This window comes from Triturus cristatus, chromosome 3_1 (genome assembly GCF_964204655.1).
Source record: "Triturus cristatus chromosome 3_1, aTriCri1.1, whole genome shotgun sequence".
Taxonomy (NCBI): domain Eukaryota; kingdom Metazoa; phylum Chordata; class Amphibia; order Caudata; family Salamandridae; genus Triturus; species Triturus cristatus.
Window position 1 is genome coordinate 179,513,645 of NC_140583.1, and position 18,614 is coordinate 179,532,258.

Genomic DNA, 18,614 nt, shown 5'->3' on the forward strand with positions numbered 1-18,614 from the left:
GGTAGGCGATGCGGGACCCGCGCAGCGGGGACCGCGAGGATCAGTGATATGGCAGGCAGGCTGTAGAAGTCAAAAAAACGGCAAGAGAACGGCAGCCAGCATGAGCTCTCCACAGCGTCTCCTCACTCGATAGATGGTTGTCTCCCAGTGTTACTAGTGCAAGCCTGCACTCTTCAGTCGGTGGTCAGAGGCGGGGCAAACAGGGAGAGCGTCCAGGTGCAGGTGATACCAAACGCAGGGACTCCTGGGAAATGGAGTCCCAGCCCTGGCGCTCACAGCCCTGCTGCTCTAGTCTGATGTAGCCTCAGTCCCAACAAGGTAGGCGATGCGGGACCCGCGCAGCGGGTACCTCGAGGATCAGTGATATGGCAGGCAGGCTGTAGAAGTCAAAAAAACGGCAAGAGAACAGCAGCCAGCACAAGCTCTCCACAGCGTCTCCTCACTCGATAAATAAGCAATACATTAGGAGAGGGGAGAAAGTAGAGAGGAAAGAATAGTGGAGGGGGGAGGGAGAGGTGAGGAGAGGGAGGATGAGGGAAGAGATGACAGGAGAGACAAAAGGAAGTCTGTCTAAAGACCGACTGGGTAGGTGACGTCCAAGAAGGGAATCCATGGTCCATCTCCCCTATAGCTAAATGAGGTAACTTCATCTGGCATCAGACAAAATAGCTAGGTCTCAAGTGGTGAGGGAAAACGTTCACAGAAAGACAGGGTGGGGGACAAGGGGCAAGGACAGGTGAGGGCGAAGGTCAGTAGCTGGAAAGAGTAGAGCGGAGGGGGGGTGGGGGGTAGGGGAATGTGGGGGTGGAGAAAAGGTCAGTAGAGATGCGGGAGAGTTTGCCCAAAGTAAGGCTGGGTAGGTGATGGTCAAGGAAGGAATCCAAAGACCATCTCCCCTTTAGCTTGCGAGGTAGCTCCACCGGGCATCAGTCAAAATGGTTTGATCTCTGCTGTCGAGGGAAATTCGTAGAGTAAAGTTCTTGGTGGGTGGGCGCGAACAGGGTCGGGTGAAGGCTGGTCGAGGTCCCAATGATGATCAATGATTATAGACCCGGGGAGGAAAGAGCATCGCAGAGGGTCTTATTGGGTCGGCCATCAAGAAGTCAGGCAGTGGGGACGAGTCAGTCGGTCTGCATGAATCTCTATAGCCCAGAAGAGAAGAGGGAGGGCGGCCGTCTTGAGATCCAGTCGAAAAAGCTTCACAACTTCACAACTCTTTTACTTTGCTTACAGCATTTGCTTATGAATAAGGTGGCCCCTGCAGTGGCAGCTTTACCAACTCCGTTCACCCCACTGCAAGTGATACACCTTTTCCCATCACATTCATTTTTTGCATGACCTCGTCTTGTACAACGAACACCACCTGGTAAAAGTGATTTGTTTTATTCTCTTTATTTTACCATGCTGCTTATCTTTTATTTTTTCCTATTTGGCAATGCTTCTGCCTTTTTATTCTTATTATTCAATACAATATGCAATCCAAAATTTACAAGTGTATTATATGATCAGCATTGTACAAGAGAAGGAATTCAATAGAATCAAACAAGGTCTTACTATCACTTTTCTGAAATATGTGAGTAAAGAAGGCTCAGTGTCAAGAACAGGAGTATGGGTACGGTCTTCAATGCTATTTCATTGAAAGAGATGCCCGCCCTCTTTCATACTTGCTAAGGTTTCAGATTGCTATGTGTGATATTTTGATAATTTTGTTTCAATTATGAGCCAGCCACCTCATGCATTTGCAGCGGTTGCATGATCTTCTTAGTTTCTCGTAGCTCAAATGGGTATAACTTCTGATATTTATATGTTTCCCTAGTCTTTATTGCTTGATTTTCTGCTCACAAGTAAGTGTCACTCATAGTCATTGAAATGTCACTCATAATTACACTGAAATTATCATAATGTCGTACATAGCAATCTGAAACCTTGGCAGCTATGGCAACAAGGTGGCAGGAGAATCAACATGAAGAGCGGGTGGATGCAACACATGTGGGCAGGAGAAAGCAATACGTATGGTGCGGGTCGGGGGAAGCAACACGTAGGACGCAGGAGGGAAGCAAACCGAGACAGAACAACATGTAGGGTGGTGGAGGCACACACAAGATAGAGTGCAACATGGAGTTAAAGCACCTGGGAGAGATGCTCGAAGGGCAAAGCTTTGTAAAAGTGAATGAGTGCCTCGAAGGACAAAGTTATGAAAAATGCATTTTTATAATGTAATGAAAAGATATGTGCCAGGAGAAGTGGAAAACACAGAAAAAATTACAAACATTGATACTTTCATGGAGTAGTCCTAGAAAAAAAGCTCCCGGCAGCAGACACTTGTGGAAGGGTATAAGGAGCAATCCAGCGAGAAGGTAAACAACCTTTGTTCCACAGAAGGAGCGAGGACAAGATGAACAGGCGAAAACAAAGAAAACCATTGATTAGAAAACAAGAAAATAAGAGTGAGAAACCAAAAAGCCAAGGAAAAGCAATAGACAGAGTTGCTTTCCAATAAAACTATCGGCTTTTGCAGACATTCACAACCAGACAGCTGAGCTTTCTTGCAGGCTACGACCTGAAAACGTCTCGCCGTGAAGGTTCCTTGTAGTTCTGAATTTCTTCTGTTCACTTCCTGGACTCAAAATAACTTACTTAGCTAAGCCTCATCCAATCCAAGGAAAGACCGCTGGGTTCTGTTTAACTTATGGTATACATACTTTTTTTAACATATGACTTCATATTCTAAAGTATGAGAATCCTAACCACATTTCCTCAACTGCTAAGCTCAAAATTGATTCAAGAAAAAACAAATCTGCCACGTCTTAAAATTCTAACGTTTTCTTGACATTTTGTTTAACTTAAAAGAAGCCACACACATTTCTGCCCTGCAGAATAGTTCAGACGATCGGTTATGAGGGATTTCATTGTCATGTGGAAAACAGAGCTTGCCCCCTAAATGTATGTTAATCTTGTTAAATCTTTCTATAATGTTATGAAACGCCTCAGCCCCTTCATATTTTCTTCTTCTACATTTATTATTATATTGGGATTCAGTTTGTTGTCAATTGTCTCAGCTCACACTCTTCTATTTGAACTGAGTTTTCAGGCTCAATAATATAGCGTCACATTCTAAACTATCAACATGCCTATGCGTATTTATTTTACTATTTAAATGTACTAAAGGAGCCCCTAACCCTGCTGCAATGTATTCTCAATGGTGAGCTATAACTTTTCCCTAAATTATGGTATTTTGAAAGTGGGGGTGGGCATAACTCGCGTAAGTCCATGTATCATAATCACACAGAATTCACCAAAACTTCTGTGAGATTCCACGTAACCGGGTTCGAGTCTCAGCAAGGAGGTGCAACATCCTGTAATTCTGGGCAAATCACTTAGGGACTTATTAACAAGGCGGCAATAAAAAATTATCGCCACTTTTGCAGCCGTTTTCGGTCGAAAAGTGGCGATAATTTTATCGCCTTGTCCGCAAAGACACGGTATTGCATGTTTGGCTGATTTATCGCCCCTTACAATGCCCAGCTTTGCATCTCTAATGAGATGCAAAGTGGGAGTTCCGTGCCAGCATAACTGGAGAAATGTGGCTAACCGACATTTCTCCAATTATCAAGCTGCACGCAAACAAGCAGAGCGATAAGAAAAGTAGCGCTAACCACAGTTATCGCTACTTTCCTTACGCCTGCATGTGAACTGACTTAGCCATGTAATCCAATGGGAGGTGGATTACATGGCTAAGGCCACCCTTCCCTATCAGCAAGGTATCTCTGGTCGCAGTGTGATTATCGCTGGATTTCCAGCCATAATCACACTGTTTTCCAGCTAAGGCATGGATTCCTATCGCTTGGGAGATAAGCGTAGCTGATAGCATGCTATCTCCGTGATAGAATCCAGCATTAGCCTGCGATTATTATCCTCGCGCTAAAAGCGCTGAGCGATAATTATCGCAGGCCCTTGCTGATTTGCCCCTTAATCTGCCTGTGCCTAACAAAAACGAATGTGTCCTCATGTAGCGCAACTAGTGCTCATGTAAAGCGCTCTGATACCCGATACCTTCGGGTCAAGTTTTCGCTATAGAAAGCTCCGTAAAAAAAAAAAAAAGAATTACACAAGAACAGTCATTCTGCATTTAACTGCATTTTCTTAGAGCAAAAATGCTCACTCTCATCCAAAATGGATGCGAGGATGCATTTTTCACTAAGAAATAGAGCTAAATGCAACAGAACATGAATAATGCATGCAAACATCTGCTCGTTAAATATGCGCTAAGGGTAGAATTTTTCATTAATTTACTCCTGGCATGTAAGTGCTAGTTTCTTAATAAGAAATGCACCCAAGTGCATTTTGCGCAAAGAAAATAGCTCTAAATTTCAATGTAACATAGGCAGCAGCACGAGCAACTGCTCTGTAAATGTGCCCTTGTTAGAAGATTGTTTCCTCCAAATTACTCCTGATTACACAAGCAGGCATAATCACATTATTATCATAAATTCTACACTGAAGAGTAACGCAGAATTGCCAAAATTACCCTGACAATCCTGGCGTAATTGAAATTCCACCCACACCTCATTAAAAACCTCTTATGATCTCTTCTTTATGTGTTTTCTAGGGAGTAAGTACCCAGGCCCTTGCCATTCAGCAGGATACAGTTGCCTTCACTGTGTCCAAACTTAAAATCAACCTTTAAATGCACAGTCAGACTCCCCAGAATAAGAGTTTCGCACGTTCACCTCCTTACACCGATTAATGTTCCACCAGTTAAAATGCCTTCATTTATACGGTTTCAAGAATTCCAGTGTCTGTACCAGGGCCAATTTTCACATCCTCATCAATAGTCCTAGGTGCGTGGTTGTCTCCGACTAAGGTTTTGTTTCAACAAATAAGGTCAAGCATATCTACCTACATGAATATTGACTGCAGATATAAATTATCAAGGTAAGCAGATGTTGAGTTACTAGTACCAAATCTACACCTACCTGAACATATTTTCCTCGATAATATAGTAGATATGGGGTTATGAATGCAAAATCTATAGTTAACTATATATACTTGTGATGTAGTGGTACACAATATTCTGCAGTCAGTATTCTTGTAGGATGATATTAAAACCTCTTTATTGTGGTAGTACACCCAGATGGACTGTAGAAAGAGTGGTGTGTGCTACTAAATGGAAAACCTTCAAGCAATCTTATTCTTTGGAACCCAGAGAATCATGGCTTCCAGACTAAATATTCAGTGCAGCGGTACACACATATGATTATGCCCTTAGACACTCGTTTCAGAACAGATGAGAAGGCCTAGTTGTTTATCACTATATATAAAGAAGGGGAGGTCCATTTACTGTGTCCTCAGGATTGCAAGTGTCAAGGAGGAAGTGGGTGGTTATACTGTATCAGGAGTAGCTGAGCCATTCCTCTAACCCCCCACTACTGTAACTACCAGCATTGCATCCCACATGATCTTCTGGTTCCACTTTATGCACAGTACTTTATCACCACTGTCTCTGTCCCACTTGAAGTTGAGACACAATTCATTATTTTGAGATCTAGCTACAGGTACCAATGCAGTAACTGTCCTTGACTAACCACCAATGTCTGCAACCTCTTGACAATGAACATCAGTATTCCCTCAGCTAAACAAAATTAAAGTGTATTGTGAATCCAGTGATATCAACAATAACTGCTAGAAAAGTGCAGGCACCTTGTAGAGGGCCTTCACACCAGCACCCAGCCTGTTGTAGCACTGAGTGGGTGACCGTGAGTAACCTCTTCTGTTTAATGAGCGATTGCCAATTGTGAATGAAGGACAATAGTGGTATGGAAATACTTAACAAGTAGGAGTGAATGTAGATTGCCAGGCTCTTCACCCTTCCCCAACCACTAGTCTTTATAATGATTCCACTACAGCCGCTGCTGAAGTGGCTAATATGAGAGGATCAAACCCTTAGACTCGCTTACGGAGTGACTTTTCTCCCAGATGGAGGAGATGAGTTAACAATTGCTGCTGATGTCATTTATTCAAACCAGCTCTTGCCATATTTTGGTCTTCAGTCACCATCACTCCCCCATGTATGAACTGCAACATCTGTCCTAGCTATAGTTTGTTTTCATAATTCATGTGACTCACCCATGAATGCACTGCACTGTTACCCCATTAGAATGTTCTTTTCATTATAGTCCATATCCTTCCCCTGTTTGCCGTAGATACATTTTTGCTACATTGCCCATATTCCTTTCCTACGTTACACATAGTTGCAATTTATATCACATATTCATGGCAAATGTATCTTCCATCACAGTAAGCACCTCTTCTTACTTTGTTACTTTGAATTTTTAATGGATTTAGGAAGTCGGGGAGGACAAATGCACAAATACCCCACTTATGCCTGACCTGGTCTTGACAATTTACTAGTTCTGGTGCCAGCATCACTACAACATTATGTGGGAGAAGTCAGGCTGCAGTGGTGTTCAACAGGCAGGTGTGTGTCTTTTTGCAATTTATCACAAACTTCTCAGAAATATCCCCCAGAATCACCAACATATATGTGCTGGTGGATATCGGGATATCAACAGACAAGCAGCCCAGAAAGCACAGCCATTAGGCCAGCACACACAGGGGGAGATTTATTAAGATTTTGTGCCGTGTTTGTATCACAAAGTGACGCAAAGCGGCATAAAATCTTTTTTTCCTAATTAACTTTTCAACGCTAAACTTGTTTAGCACTGGAAATAACATAAAAGTAATGCGAAGCAGCCCATTATGCTGCTTCGCATTACTTTGCACCGTGGGAACGTGCCAAGGGTGGTGCATGGGCGTTCCCATGCAACCACCCAAGCTTTCTCACGCTAAACCCAATTTATTAAATCCAGTAGATTGAGTTTAGCGCGAGAAAACTGCACCCTTTTCAACTTCGCGCAAGGAAGGATAAATGCTGTAATTTCTCCTTCCTTTTTATGACTTTGCATGCATGCTGCACTGTGCAGCATGCATACAAAGTGGGAAAAGCTTTCCCTCGTGTCTAGCATGGTATTTTATACTGGAAGGGTACCCTTCCTGTACAGACCCCATGCTACACTCATGCACACCCAAGCGCTACATCGCTAAGGTGTGTGCATGGCGCAAGGCAGCTGAAATCAGAGCCGGCGCCAGGGAAAGTGAAGAAGCCATACCTTTAAAAATATGGCGCTCTCCTGCTCCCTCCTTGTTGCGCAACGCATTACAGCCTCGCAGGGGGCTGCGTTTTGCGACTTTTATGTAAATCTCCCCCACAGTGTCATACATGACCCGATGGTGCGTGTAGTCAATGATGTAGCCTGCACTCGTGTGACCCTTTCCACGAAATTAAACGCTGAGTAATGTGAGCTTTCAGTTTCAAATTGTTGTATGCTAAGTCTGTTCTTATGCCCATAATAGTTTATCAATTCGTTTATTTCACCTACGTTCACGGATGCTGGTTAAAACTTAGTCACGAGTTGTTGGTGACCAATGTAAATTGAGGTCTGTGCACACACTGGGAATTCTTTGTTCTCCTTTTTACGGCTTTTTATGGTGTGCATTCACAACCCCTAGATGTTTCTCAGGACGTTGGTACAGAAGGAAGCCACTCTACTTTTACTCTTTACATTTTGCCCTTCTGCTCTATGTACGCAAGCTCCCCAGTAGGAATAGCGTAACCCTCTTTGTTAATACAAAGCAATGCAGTTAACTCATCGCAACTGCCAATAAACACTGTTGTTATTTGCATTTTTTTTCTCTTTTCTTTAAAGGTACACATGGCAAGTGCAAGATAAAATCGATGCTAATAACGTAGCATATACATCGGGGAAATTAAGCCTTCACACTGACTATCCAGCCCTTCAATATCCGCCTGGGGTAAGGGCAAGCCAGTAGGCAAATGTTCATGTGTGCAGCTCCAGGTTTTGGGGTGTGCATGGTTATGCGCAGATTTAAGCCAGACTGTAAACCAGACTTAAAGTCAACAGTATTATTAGCCGTCTACTGTACATAAATGTAGGTTTGTAATTTGAGTACTGAACAAATCTTTATTAGGACACGCTCTACGCATATAAAGGTTGGGCTGGTGGTTCTTCATTGAAGGCTTTGGTCAATAAAATCTGCATTTCAGTAGTTCTAAATACCATTAGGTTTTTTTTTTCTATCAATGGAGGCTGCTTTATTTTCATTGGACGGCGTGGCTCTTAGAAAGATTACATCTGCTATTTTGGTTCTTCTTCTGCATCGCTGGTTGCATGCGCCACTCTAGTCTGAAGGAGCCGGGTCCCACGTTTTAGATCTACTCTGGAAACCCGGGCCAATGACTCTTTTTGTCGGCATGCAAGCATGGAGGTGCAAAAAGTTGTTAGCCAATCAATCATACAGTTCCAGTGGACTAAGAATCTGAAGAATCACAGTCTCACAGTTAGAGTTTGTTAGTTTATTACTAAGCCAAGAACAGTTGGACATACTAGCACCTCACGATGAGGGTGTAGACTTACACTGGAACTAATACAAAGCTGAACCTATGGTTTAAGTTAAGGCGGTGCAGAATACACAGAATATTCAGTTCGAGAATCAGAATGCAGAAGATAACAGCACAAATGTTGAGATTCCCCTTCATTGGAGGTTTGTGGGTAAATTATTAGTCTGTCCCTACACTACCACTAACGGTGCATCCCTACTTAGAATTTCCCAGGGCAGTAGCCATAAAGGTGTCAGTGCGTAAAGTCTTCCTAAGAAGTCTCTTCACGTTAGATAGCTCAAGTGCCATAAAGCAACAGAGCTTGGTCTAAGATGCACTCTCTCTCAGGGGAAGTCAGAAGTCCCTGACACTGTCCCTAACTTTGATACTTCATTTTCCCAGGTGTAGTATCCCAAGATGCTTTGTGGCATCACACCATCCCGTCAAGCCACCTCCTCGTGGGTAGTTTTCCATACTGCAGCGATGGTCCCAGGCCTTGGCAAGATGACCTGATTCCCAGGCTCACTCCGATGAGAAAGTACCACAGGTCTTTATTATCAGTCCTTCAATGTATCCTCTCCTCACTAACCCTAACTTCTAAAACGAAGGCTTTATTCTTGCTAACAAGGATGAATTTTCCACCTGCAACAGAAACGTAAGAAAGAACAAATCCAACATGCACATGAAATGAACTAGTAAGTCCAATGCGAGAGCTTCCAGGAGAAAAATTCAAATCAGGCCTACCAAAATCGGTCAACATAAGAAATGTTAACAGAAAGCCTCATGAAATTACAACTATAAACTGAGCATAATTACTGATCACATCTAAATTAACACGTTTCATAAGCACATCAATTTTGTGAGTACTTGTCAGTGACATGTACACATTCTGCACTCTAATGTTTTTGACTAATCATACACAGTTGTAACGTTAATTTCTTCACATTTACATTGAAAATATCCCTAGCACATCAGCTTTTACGTTATTACAGTGCACTTTCTAATTAACTAAGTTAATACAATAAAGGATCATATGTAGATGCAGGCTACCCATGATTATAATGCACCCCTACAAATAAAAGAGCAAAATGTGCGCACTAACAAGTCCTTCTTTGACGTTTTTGGATGTATCTGTCATTGTGATCTTGAGTCTGTCTACCTCTTTTCTTTTTACCTCTATTATTCTTTGTTCATCTGTCCGCAGCCATAAAAGCACATAGATCAAAACAGTACAATAAAATACATTTATCCATCAGATTTAAAATTCTAGTGCAAAAAAAGCAGTGGACTTGATAAAACCACATACAACATGATAAAATCTCCAATTCAAAGCGTAAACATAAGACAATCACGTTTATAAAAAAAAAAAGCATTCCCTTGAGCAGATGGCTGCACGAAGGGAGAGTCCCACTCAAAAACTGGATTTCACCCTCAAGTTGTTTAAGAAAATTATAATCTCAGCTACAATGTCTAAAATGTTTTGCCTTCAGCAAAGTGACTAATAACATTTTGGTAAAAAACTTGTAAAAGTTGCAGAAAAATAAAAAATGCATCATTGTTTGTTTTGAGGTACCCTTACACTGGCATGTCCTTACATTGAGGTTGTGTTTAAACCCAACTGGGAAGGATAACAAGTATTTAAGAGTGTCAGCCTTAAAGCAAAATAATAAAGACCGCTCCCAGTTACTCATGGGATCCAATATTTAATTTGTCATTGTCCTGGCCTCAGCACCTAAACTCAAGTAGGTTGCAACCATTGGTTTTAAAGATTCAGCCTTAATCCTGGCCTTCTTTAGCTTTGCCAACAGTAAACAGCGAACGCATTTCTTGTCCAGATCTAAACATGAGGTGGGGTCTGAAAAGGCATGACAAATACCAATTTCCCCCTGTGCTTTTTTAACATAAGCTAACCTTGGTATTAGTAATCCTTTATAACATGACAAGGATTTGACGTTTATATCTTTTGTGAGTGACAATGCCTCTGCCAAACAGACAACCACAACATTACAGGCCTTGTGCAAATAGGATCACTCAGATTGGTCAGTTCTAGTTCTTGAAGTCAAATATAATGAGGGGTTGAAATAGGAACTACCAAAATGTTCCTGCAAAAACAGTTTTCATCACTTTTTAATGTGGAGATATCATTCAACATTATTTTCAACTTAGCTTTCAAAATCTATTTTAATGTTGCAATCAGATTTTTGATAACTTTAATAGAGAAGTAGCTTTACAACATACTTTGTGCTGCCTGAACCATACCTGGCTTAAACCAGTTTTATCATACCTCCAGAAGCCAATACACATTCTTTGACTAGGATTTATGGCTCTTTTGTCAGAGGAAAATAGCCTCTGGCTCATGTAGGCAGGGGAGCCGGCAATAACTGATCACATACCATGGCTAAGACATCAGGGAGGTGGCAGGAGCAGGTGGTGGAACAAAAGTCATCCTTGGCCCTACTTGACTTGAAGATGCCCGATGGAACTGCTTCTATTTATTTCTAGAGTCCTCCTAGACCTCTTGTCAAAAATCCAGCAAGAGAGACAACGAGGAAAGAGAACCAGTTTAGTCCCAGTGCAGAGAAGACCTAATCACAATATGGGAGTTGGTTGCAGTGAGTCAGACTCTCCTAGTGGATGATCGGTTACTCCGTCTTATACTGAAGACTTTTGTGATTTTTTTCTGTAAGGCAAAGAGGAAGTGCTGCAAAAGGATGGTGGATATAAAAGGATGGTGGATATAAGGAGAGAAGGTAGACTAGATTTGGTATGGAAAAATCTCCAATCACTAGCTAGTGCATGCCATAAGACTGGTGACTTTCCACCACCTCCTCAGAACAGCCCTGGGCATGGAAGCATTACAGTTGCAAAAGGCGTCCCTGCAGTAAGAAAGAAGCCTCCAGAGGTCTACTTGGCACCCAGTGGAATTACTCTACAAGCATCAATTTGCTGACCTCCTGCTATCTTACTCCATGGACACAAAAAGCAGAGGGACCTTTGACACCAATAAGGGTCCTGTGGAGTCATAGCCTGCCCTGAGTGACCAGAGGGATTTTTCCCAGCAGTTGGAGAAAAGTGGGATTAATACATTTTCCGATCTCCGGGTTACCGGGTCAAGGTGCTGAGGTGTGCCTAGAGAGGTTACACCCTAAGCGAGAAAGAAACCAGGTTTGTCAAGCTCAGAGCTTTTTGCCATGTTGAAATCATGTTCAGAGCTTTTTGCTGCTCTAAAATGGGATTCAGTAGGAACTTGGAGTGAATGTATCCACCCTAGTGGACTGATGCCTGGCTACAGCTTCCAGGAATGCCCCGCTGAATGATCGTACATCCAGGAGGGATGGACACCGTCTCGCACTACACCCTCCTCCACGGCCTCCACCAGAAGGGCATCCAAGGGAATGCCCTCAAATTGATCACCTCCTTTCTCACAGGTAGAACCCAAAGCATCCACCTTCCACCCTACTCCTCAGCTCAAAAGGACATCATCTGCGGAGTCCCCCCAAGGCTCCTCTCTTAGCCTCACCCTCTTCAAATCCTATATGGCCTCCCTAGCCACCCCGGTCAAATCTCATATCATAAACATCATATTCTACGTGGATGACAACCAACTCATCCTGTCCCTTTCCTCTGATCCTACCAACAACAATGGCCAATTTCCTCAAGAGCATGACCAGTTTCCCAGTTGCAAATGTCTCAAATTTAACACCGCTAAAACCGAGGTACTCATCTTTGGGAGCACTGTCTCCACCTGGGACCACACCTGGTGGCCCACTGAACTAGGCCCCCCACCCTAAGCCCCCAGAACATGCAAATAATCAAGGCGTTATTCTCAACAGCAATCTATACATGAAAAAACAGGTGAATGTTGTCTCCTGAGCATTTTTCCATATTCTCTATTTGCTGAAGAAAATCTTCGAATGGCTCCCCACAGACACCAGAAGCACCATCACCCAGGCACTCATCACAAGCTGCCAGGACTATGTCAACTTCCTATATATAGGGATCAACACCCAACTCCAAAATAGTCTCCTCGACAGTATAGAATGCGGCCGCAAGGCTCATCATTGACCTCCCAAGATGGACCCACATGACCACTCCCCTCAGAGCACTGCACCAGCTCCCTGTCAGCAAATGCTGCCATTTCAAACTCCTAATTTGAACTGAACTGAACTGAACTCCTCACTATAAGTTACAAAGCCTTCTACAACGAGGGCCCAGCCTACCTCAACCAGAGAGTGAACTTCCACCTGCCGACAAGACAGCTTGGCTTCTCCTCCATTCAACTCTCCCACCACAATTGAATGATCAGAACAGAAGCGGTGGCGAATACTTCTCCCACTTTGCCCCCAAACTCTGGAATGACCTCCCCATACCTTTTTGATCCGTACCAACACTACTGGAGTTCAGAAAGAGACTGAAAATCAGGTTTTTAAAAACAGCAGCAGAACGCCCCCGCACTCCTCCAGCACCTGGAGATTCTCATATGTGATAAGTAGCACTCTATAAATCCCATTTGATTGATTGATTGATGGTTATGAGAAATAAAAAGGTACTAAGTCCCTATGATGGCCTCCAATTGTAGTAAGTCGCAAAATTTGCAACCTACCTTAGTAATATTCATGAGGTAGGTCGGAATGTGACCCACCACTATTCAGATTTTTAAGAACCTGATTAGATTGGTTCTTAAAAATGTTTACTAGCCAATCAGTATTTTTCAGCCAGTTATTCATACATCTAATCCTTGGTTCCTATGTTCCTCTTTCTCAATGGAATATAAAACTAGACTGTGCACAGAATAGGGTGCATGTTCTCATCTCACAATTCATCAGACATGGTGGTTGTGAGAAGGTGGCCTGGTATATGCTGTTCACTAATTAAAGTGGGCACCCTGTACCAGTCCACACAACCCTTATGATGTATGAGGTCAAAGATACCCTTTAGAAATCTATCCTAGTGGGAGCTGTGGAGAGCAGCCTTCAGGCTTAATCTTGAAGGAATGTAAAGCAGTTTGTTTTACCAGAATATCACCTCCTAAATGACTCAAGGAAAGGAGAACCACACAGTGTTGTATAAAAATATGTATTTATTAATATAACACTCTCTACTAGCCTCTACACAAAACCAGGGCACAAAGTACAAAATAATGAATCAATAGAGCATTCGTTAATAGCAAATTACACACCGAGCTCCAGGGGGAGACGGAACCATATACTAAACAAATGGTATAACAATAACGACTTGACTAGACACAGTGGCTAGAGCAAGTAGAATCGCTGGGACCCCAAGGAACCACCCTGAGGAGTGATACAGGGAGCCCACAGAGGACGGGTGCAGTGAGGAAACACGACCATGTGCTCCATACATCTCTATGGGAAAGTTGCGGTTGTAAATTTACAAGTTAAGGACACTTCTATGAGGACTTTGAGCAAACTCTTTGGAACATAGGAGGTTCTAAGGCCAACCCACCAGTGAGTACCGAGGTACCCTTGTTAGCTATCGCAGAGGAGCCGGGTGCATAGGGATCAAGTGGTGTCGGAAACCTTTGTCGTTTTCAGTGAAGAGTCACAAAGAAGTACTGCTGCCAGGAGGGCGAAGAATGTCCAGTGGAATCCAAGCCTGGATTTGAGGTGAGAAGAACCTGAAAGCAGAGGAGACAGGGTCTCAGTTGTCGAATGCCCACCGATGTCGAGTGCTTCTGGTGCGAAGAAAGGTTGCTTGATTCTGCAGTCGCGGGGACCAGGAGAGGTCGAGGATGTCCAGGATCCGGAGGTGAGCTGTCCCACGAAGGATGTCGAGTGCTGAGGGGTCGATGTCCGGCTGGAGCACCAACAAGCCTTGGCAAATGCCAACCCACGTGGTCAGAGTAAACAGGTTACCGTGTGGATCAGCATGGTCCAGGGGACTCTCCAAGCAATGGAGAGTCAAAGCACGTCTGGAGCAACCAAGGAGGCCCAAGAACAAACAAGGTGACCCTCAAGCCAACGGACCAAGGATCGCGAGGAGACCTCAAGCTAGTTTGCAAAGTACCAGCCCACAGGACAGGTCGGATCAGGACTACACAGAGTCCAATGCACCAGATCGGTAATTGTCAACAAGCATATGTATGCGGGGCACAGGGGTTCAGGTTGCACGGTTCCCACGAGGGATACTGGTCTCAGAATCGCTGAGAGGTCAGATCTACCCCAGGGACCTTCGGGAACCCACCTCCTGCATTGCTGAAATCTTTGGAGCCTTCAGGAGCTCGGGAGAAGCCAACCAGTCAGATGCGTTTAGGTGCCTGCTTTTCCAGGGGACTATCTCCTTTACTCTGAGGGAGATTCTTCAGTCGTCCAGCGTCATGCAGGCAGTCAAAGTACTTGGTTTCTTCTTAGCAGAATCTTGTCCAGGTAAAATCTAAAGTCCTGTAGTCAGGTAACTCACTTTATACCCATGGGAAGGGGTGGGAAAGATTCTGTGGACTCTCCTAGGGGAGGGGCAGGACAGAGGTGTGGCTACACCCATGTCCTTTGTCCAGTTGCACACCAGAGCAGGAGCCAATGGCTCCCAGAACTGGTTTGAGCTGGACTATTCACAGGGACACCAAATGGTCCTCCAGTGCCAACTTTCTGGCATTCTCAGAGTGCACCCACCCAGCCCCAATACACTAAACCCTGTCTAGGAGGCAGTCACACCTCCCTGAGACAGGATGCCTATTGTCAAGCCTTCCTCTGCTCAAGCTTGGCTCAGCAGCAGGAGAGCAGAATCGTGTCTGTGGCTGGCAGCGTCCATTCTGTGCTGCCCAGGTCGAGAAAGTTGGTACCGGGTAGACCGGTGACCCACATATGTCCCTTTAGAAGTGTGGAATCATACCTCCACACCAGTTACTGGTGTGGAGGTATGATTCCAAGGTGTTTGACACCAAACACAACATGTTTCTAAGCAGCCGTTTTAAAGTTAGCATTTACCGCAAGGTTGTAATGCACTTAAACATATATGTCTGGCTGTATCACAGACAACCCTGGAGAATGGTCTCCGAAGGCTGCAGAGGGGCTCTGCTCATGCAGGGGCACCCTCTCACGTAAACCCAGCACCCTGCCTTCATAAGGCCTGCCATAGGGGTGACTGATAGGTTTTTAAGTGTAGTGATTTAGACAGATATAGTGAACCTATATCTTAAGTAAGTGGTGCAAGCACCAGCTTACACAGTCTGCTTTAGCAGACTTGCCGTGTCAATTTGAATAGCCTCTCATGGGTGGCATAATATATGCTTCAGCCCATGGGAGGCCTCTCGGGTACCTATCCCCTGGGTACATGGTGTACCATATACTAGGGACTGATAAGGGTACCCTAGTATCCAATCTGGAGTGTACCTAAAGTACATACATAGCAATTTAAGGGAGAAATCAGATAGACTGGGGTCCTGAATAGCAGGATCCCAGTCAGACTAGTCTAAAAACAGTGTGACATCAGCAAAAATTGGGGGTAACCATAAGAAGCAGATACTACTTTCCTACAGTTGTCATCTTCAATGTCCTGATGGAAGTATTAAAAGAAACGGAATACACTAATGGAACTAACTCACTTGTAAAGGTCTTTGCTGAATACAATGTGGAAGTGAACTAGAAGATGGACGGATGGAAAACAAAGTCTCCAGAGGGAGTGAATGAAAGAATCAAAAATGAACAAAACACGTAGCTTTGTGAAGACTTGGGATGTTATATAATGTCACAGACTCCAAAGATATACTATGTTCACTTACAATAAGTGCATTTGTGAATAAAGTAGATGTTTTCCGCCTCCAACATGCCCATTGTGACAGAGGATAAGCACAAGTAAATGAGTATGAAAGGACAGGATCGCTTTGTACAATCTTCTTGCATTGAACCAATAAATAAGAGCCAATTCCAGTGGTTATTACTTAACTTCTGCCATAAACACAAAGTGTTCTGAAACAATCCGGTATTGGTAAATATTTGACAATCAAAAAGAAGTCACCCTACTTTGACCTACATGTAGCACTCTTCCTAACACAACAATATACACAAAGACCACAAGCAGCCTGCCTTAGAGACCCAAACTAAGTGATTCAAGATATAAATGGAAATACTTTGTAAATGTTTGTATGGAAGCAGGATTAGGATGAGGACACTTGTAACTTGAAGGTTTATATACAGACCACTGAATTTCGACTATGTTCACACTATATTAATACCATATATTTATACATTCATACGTATCAAGCAGATCATCTCCAGAGAAGTTAATAATTAATTAGTGTCACTTTCCTTATGGAGCCACAGATACAGTTTCAAGAATAGTCATGTCCTGGGTTTGGTCTCCAAAATAAGGAACAAGGCCTCTCTCTTCTGTAGTGACAGTAGCATGCATATATATACCCTACAGAGTTGTGACATAATGCCAGATGCCAGATATCAAAGAAGTATTAGTTAAAGTCATAACTGGCACCTTACAAATGTCAGAGTGCAAAGTGAGGTAATGTGTGCAGGTGCACTGTATCGCACAAAAAAGCCCATGTTCTTAGAAGGGACAATGCTACAGATTTTACACTTGTCATAGGATCCTGCACATAGAACATTCCTTCATGGTCTTGTAGACTGTGTGAAAGTGGCTGCCAAATGGAAGATGCTGATATCAGATAACTCACATCACCTGAGCACTTGTACGCCTCTCAGCGATACGAAGTCACAGTGGTATGGATACACAAATATGCATGTGCTGCTCCGATCACTTAACCACTATGTGCCCCCAGAAAAGTGCAATGTAAGAGGACTTCAAATGCAAACTAATCAACAGACTATAAATAGGCCACCAATGTGTATATCTAATGCGTCAGCAGAGGAAATGTGTAGCTATAACATGTCATGTCTGATGGTAGTAGGTCATAGGGTCAGCAGTGCTAGGAGAGCAAGTAATGCACTCAAAGCCAAGTGGCCAAGAGCAGTGTCTAGTTTGTACAGGTTGCTGCAGATGAGAGAAAAAGGCAGAGGAGAGAGAAACTTTGTATCCCATTGCTTTTTTAATTTTTTTATTTATTCAACGGATGACAAATTAGGCACAATGGGATACAGCCTTTCCAGACTCCATCCATGTCATCTGAAAGTGATTCACAAGGTTGTCAGAAGAGGGAACTAGCCAGGACTGTTTGCCCTCAGGCTATACTTACTTTGCAGGGACCTACACTTCTCCCTGTCTAGTGATAGTTACATCAGAGTTTCCATAGAAAGAGTGTTTTTGGTTTTTCTAATAACTTTGTGGCTATTCAAAGAATCTTCATGAATCTTTCGAAGAAAATAGTTCATCTGCATTAGCTCCTTACTGGAAAGTTTGAGGGCTATCTGTCAACCAGGAGCTGAAAAAAAGGTCTCCAAAAAACTTTTATCTAATGGGAAGGAAGGTATTATTACCATACCTAATATTAAAGTCTCCTTAACCTCTGACTTTTTCAGTGAATTTCTAGAATTTTTTTAATGTAAAATAAAATTTTATTACCATAGGTAACACCAACTCCGCCCTGCGCATGCCCTGCTGGCAGGACCTGCATCTAACTCAACTCTCTGCTGCTGCCTACCCTCTCTGCTGTACACAAGCTGTGCACCGCGGGGTTTGAGTGTAGGGTCTGGTGCCCAAGCCCCCCAGAGGTCCATGGCTGGCTATGTGATCTCACAATATAAAGTGCTTAATTTTATGTAAGGCAGACCTACTGACTTTGTCAAAGGGTCAATACACCAAATTATAATAAGTGGGCCTATTGGCTTTATGAATGGTCAGGATATTAACATATATAAAGCAGGTCTATCACAAATATTTATAATCAAGGGTATGTGTCATTAATTCACACAGTACAATGTCAACATGACGCAGCCCTGTAGCAAAGGGTATACTGTTTTTTTATTCACAAAAATAAAATCCCAAAATGGAATATGGGATTTTCTTTGTAAAAATAAAAAAGTAGTACTTTTCTCACCATGGAAGTCATCTCCCATGGGGAGGGTTGCATTATTTGCATTTTACTGTCCCTCACTGCCAGAGTTTACGTGGCAGTGAAAGACAGAAAAAATGGCTATATGACTGCCCATCCCAATTGGGCGTGCTGACATATAGCCACTTCACCGACGGCCCTTATTCTGCAGGGGAATATGACTCGTTACAACGCGAGTCA

General features: G+C 43.3%; 1 protein-coding gene across 1 annotated transcript in view; it reads left to right on the top strand.

The window, feature by feature from the left end:
• Positions 1-18,614, top strand: part of BBOX1 (gamma-butyrobetaine hydroxylase 1) — a 704,161-nt gene that overhangs the window by 573,462 nt on the left and 112,085 nt on the right. Inside the window, exon 5 of the mRNA XM_085643632.1 lies at positions 7,767-7,872. Coding sequence (XP_085499758.1) covers positions 7,767-7,872 — 106 coding nt within the window. The remainder of the gene's footprint in view (positions 1-7,766; positions 7,873-18,614) is intronic.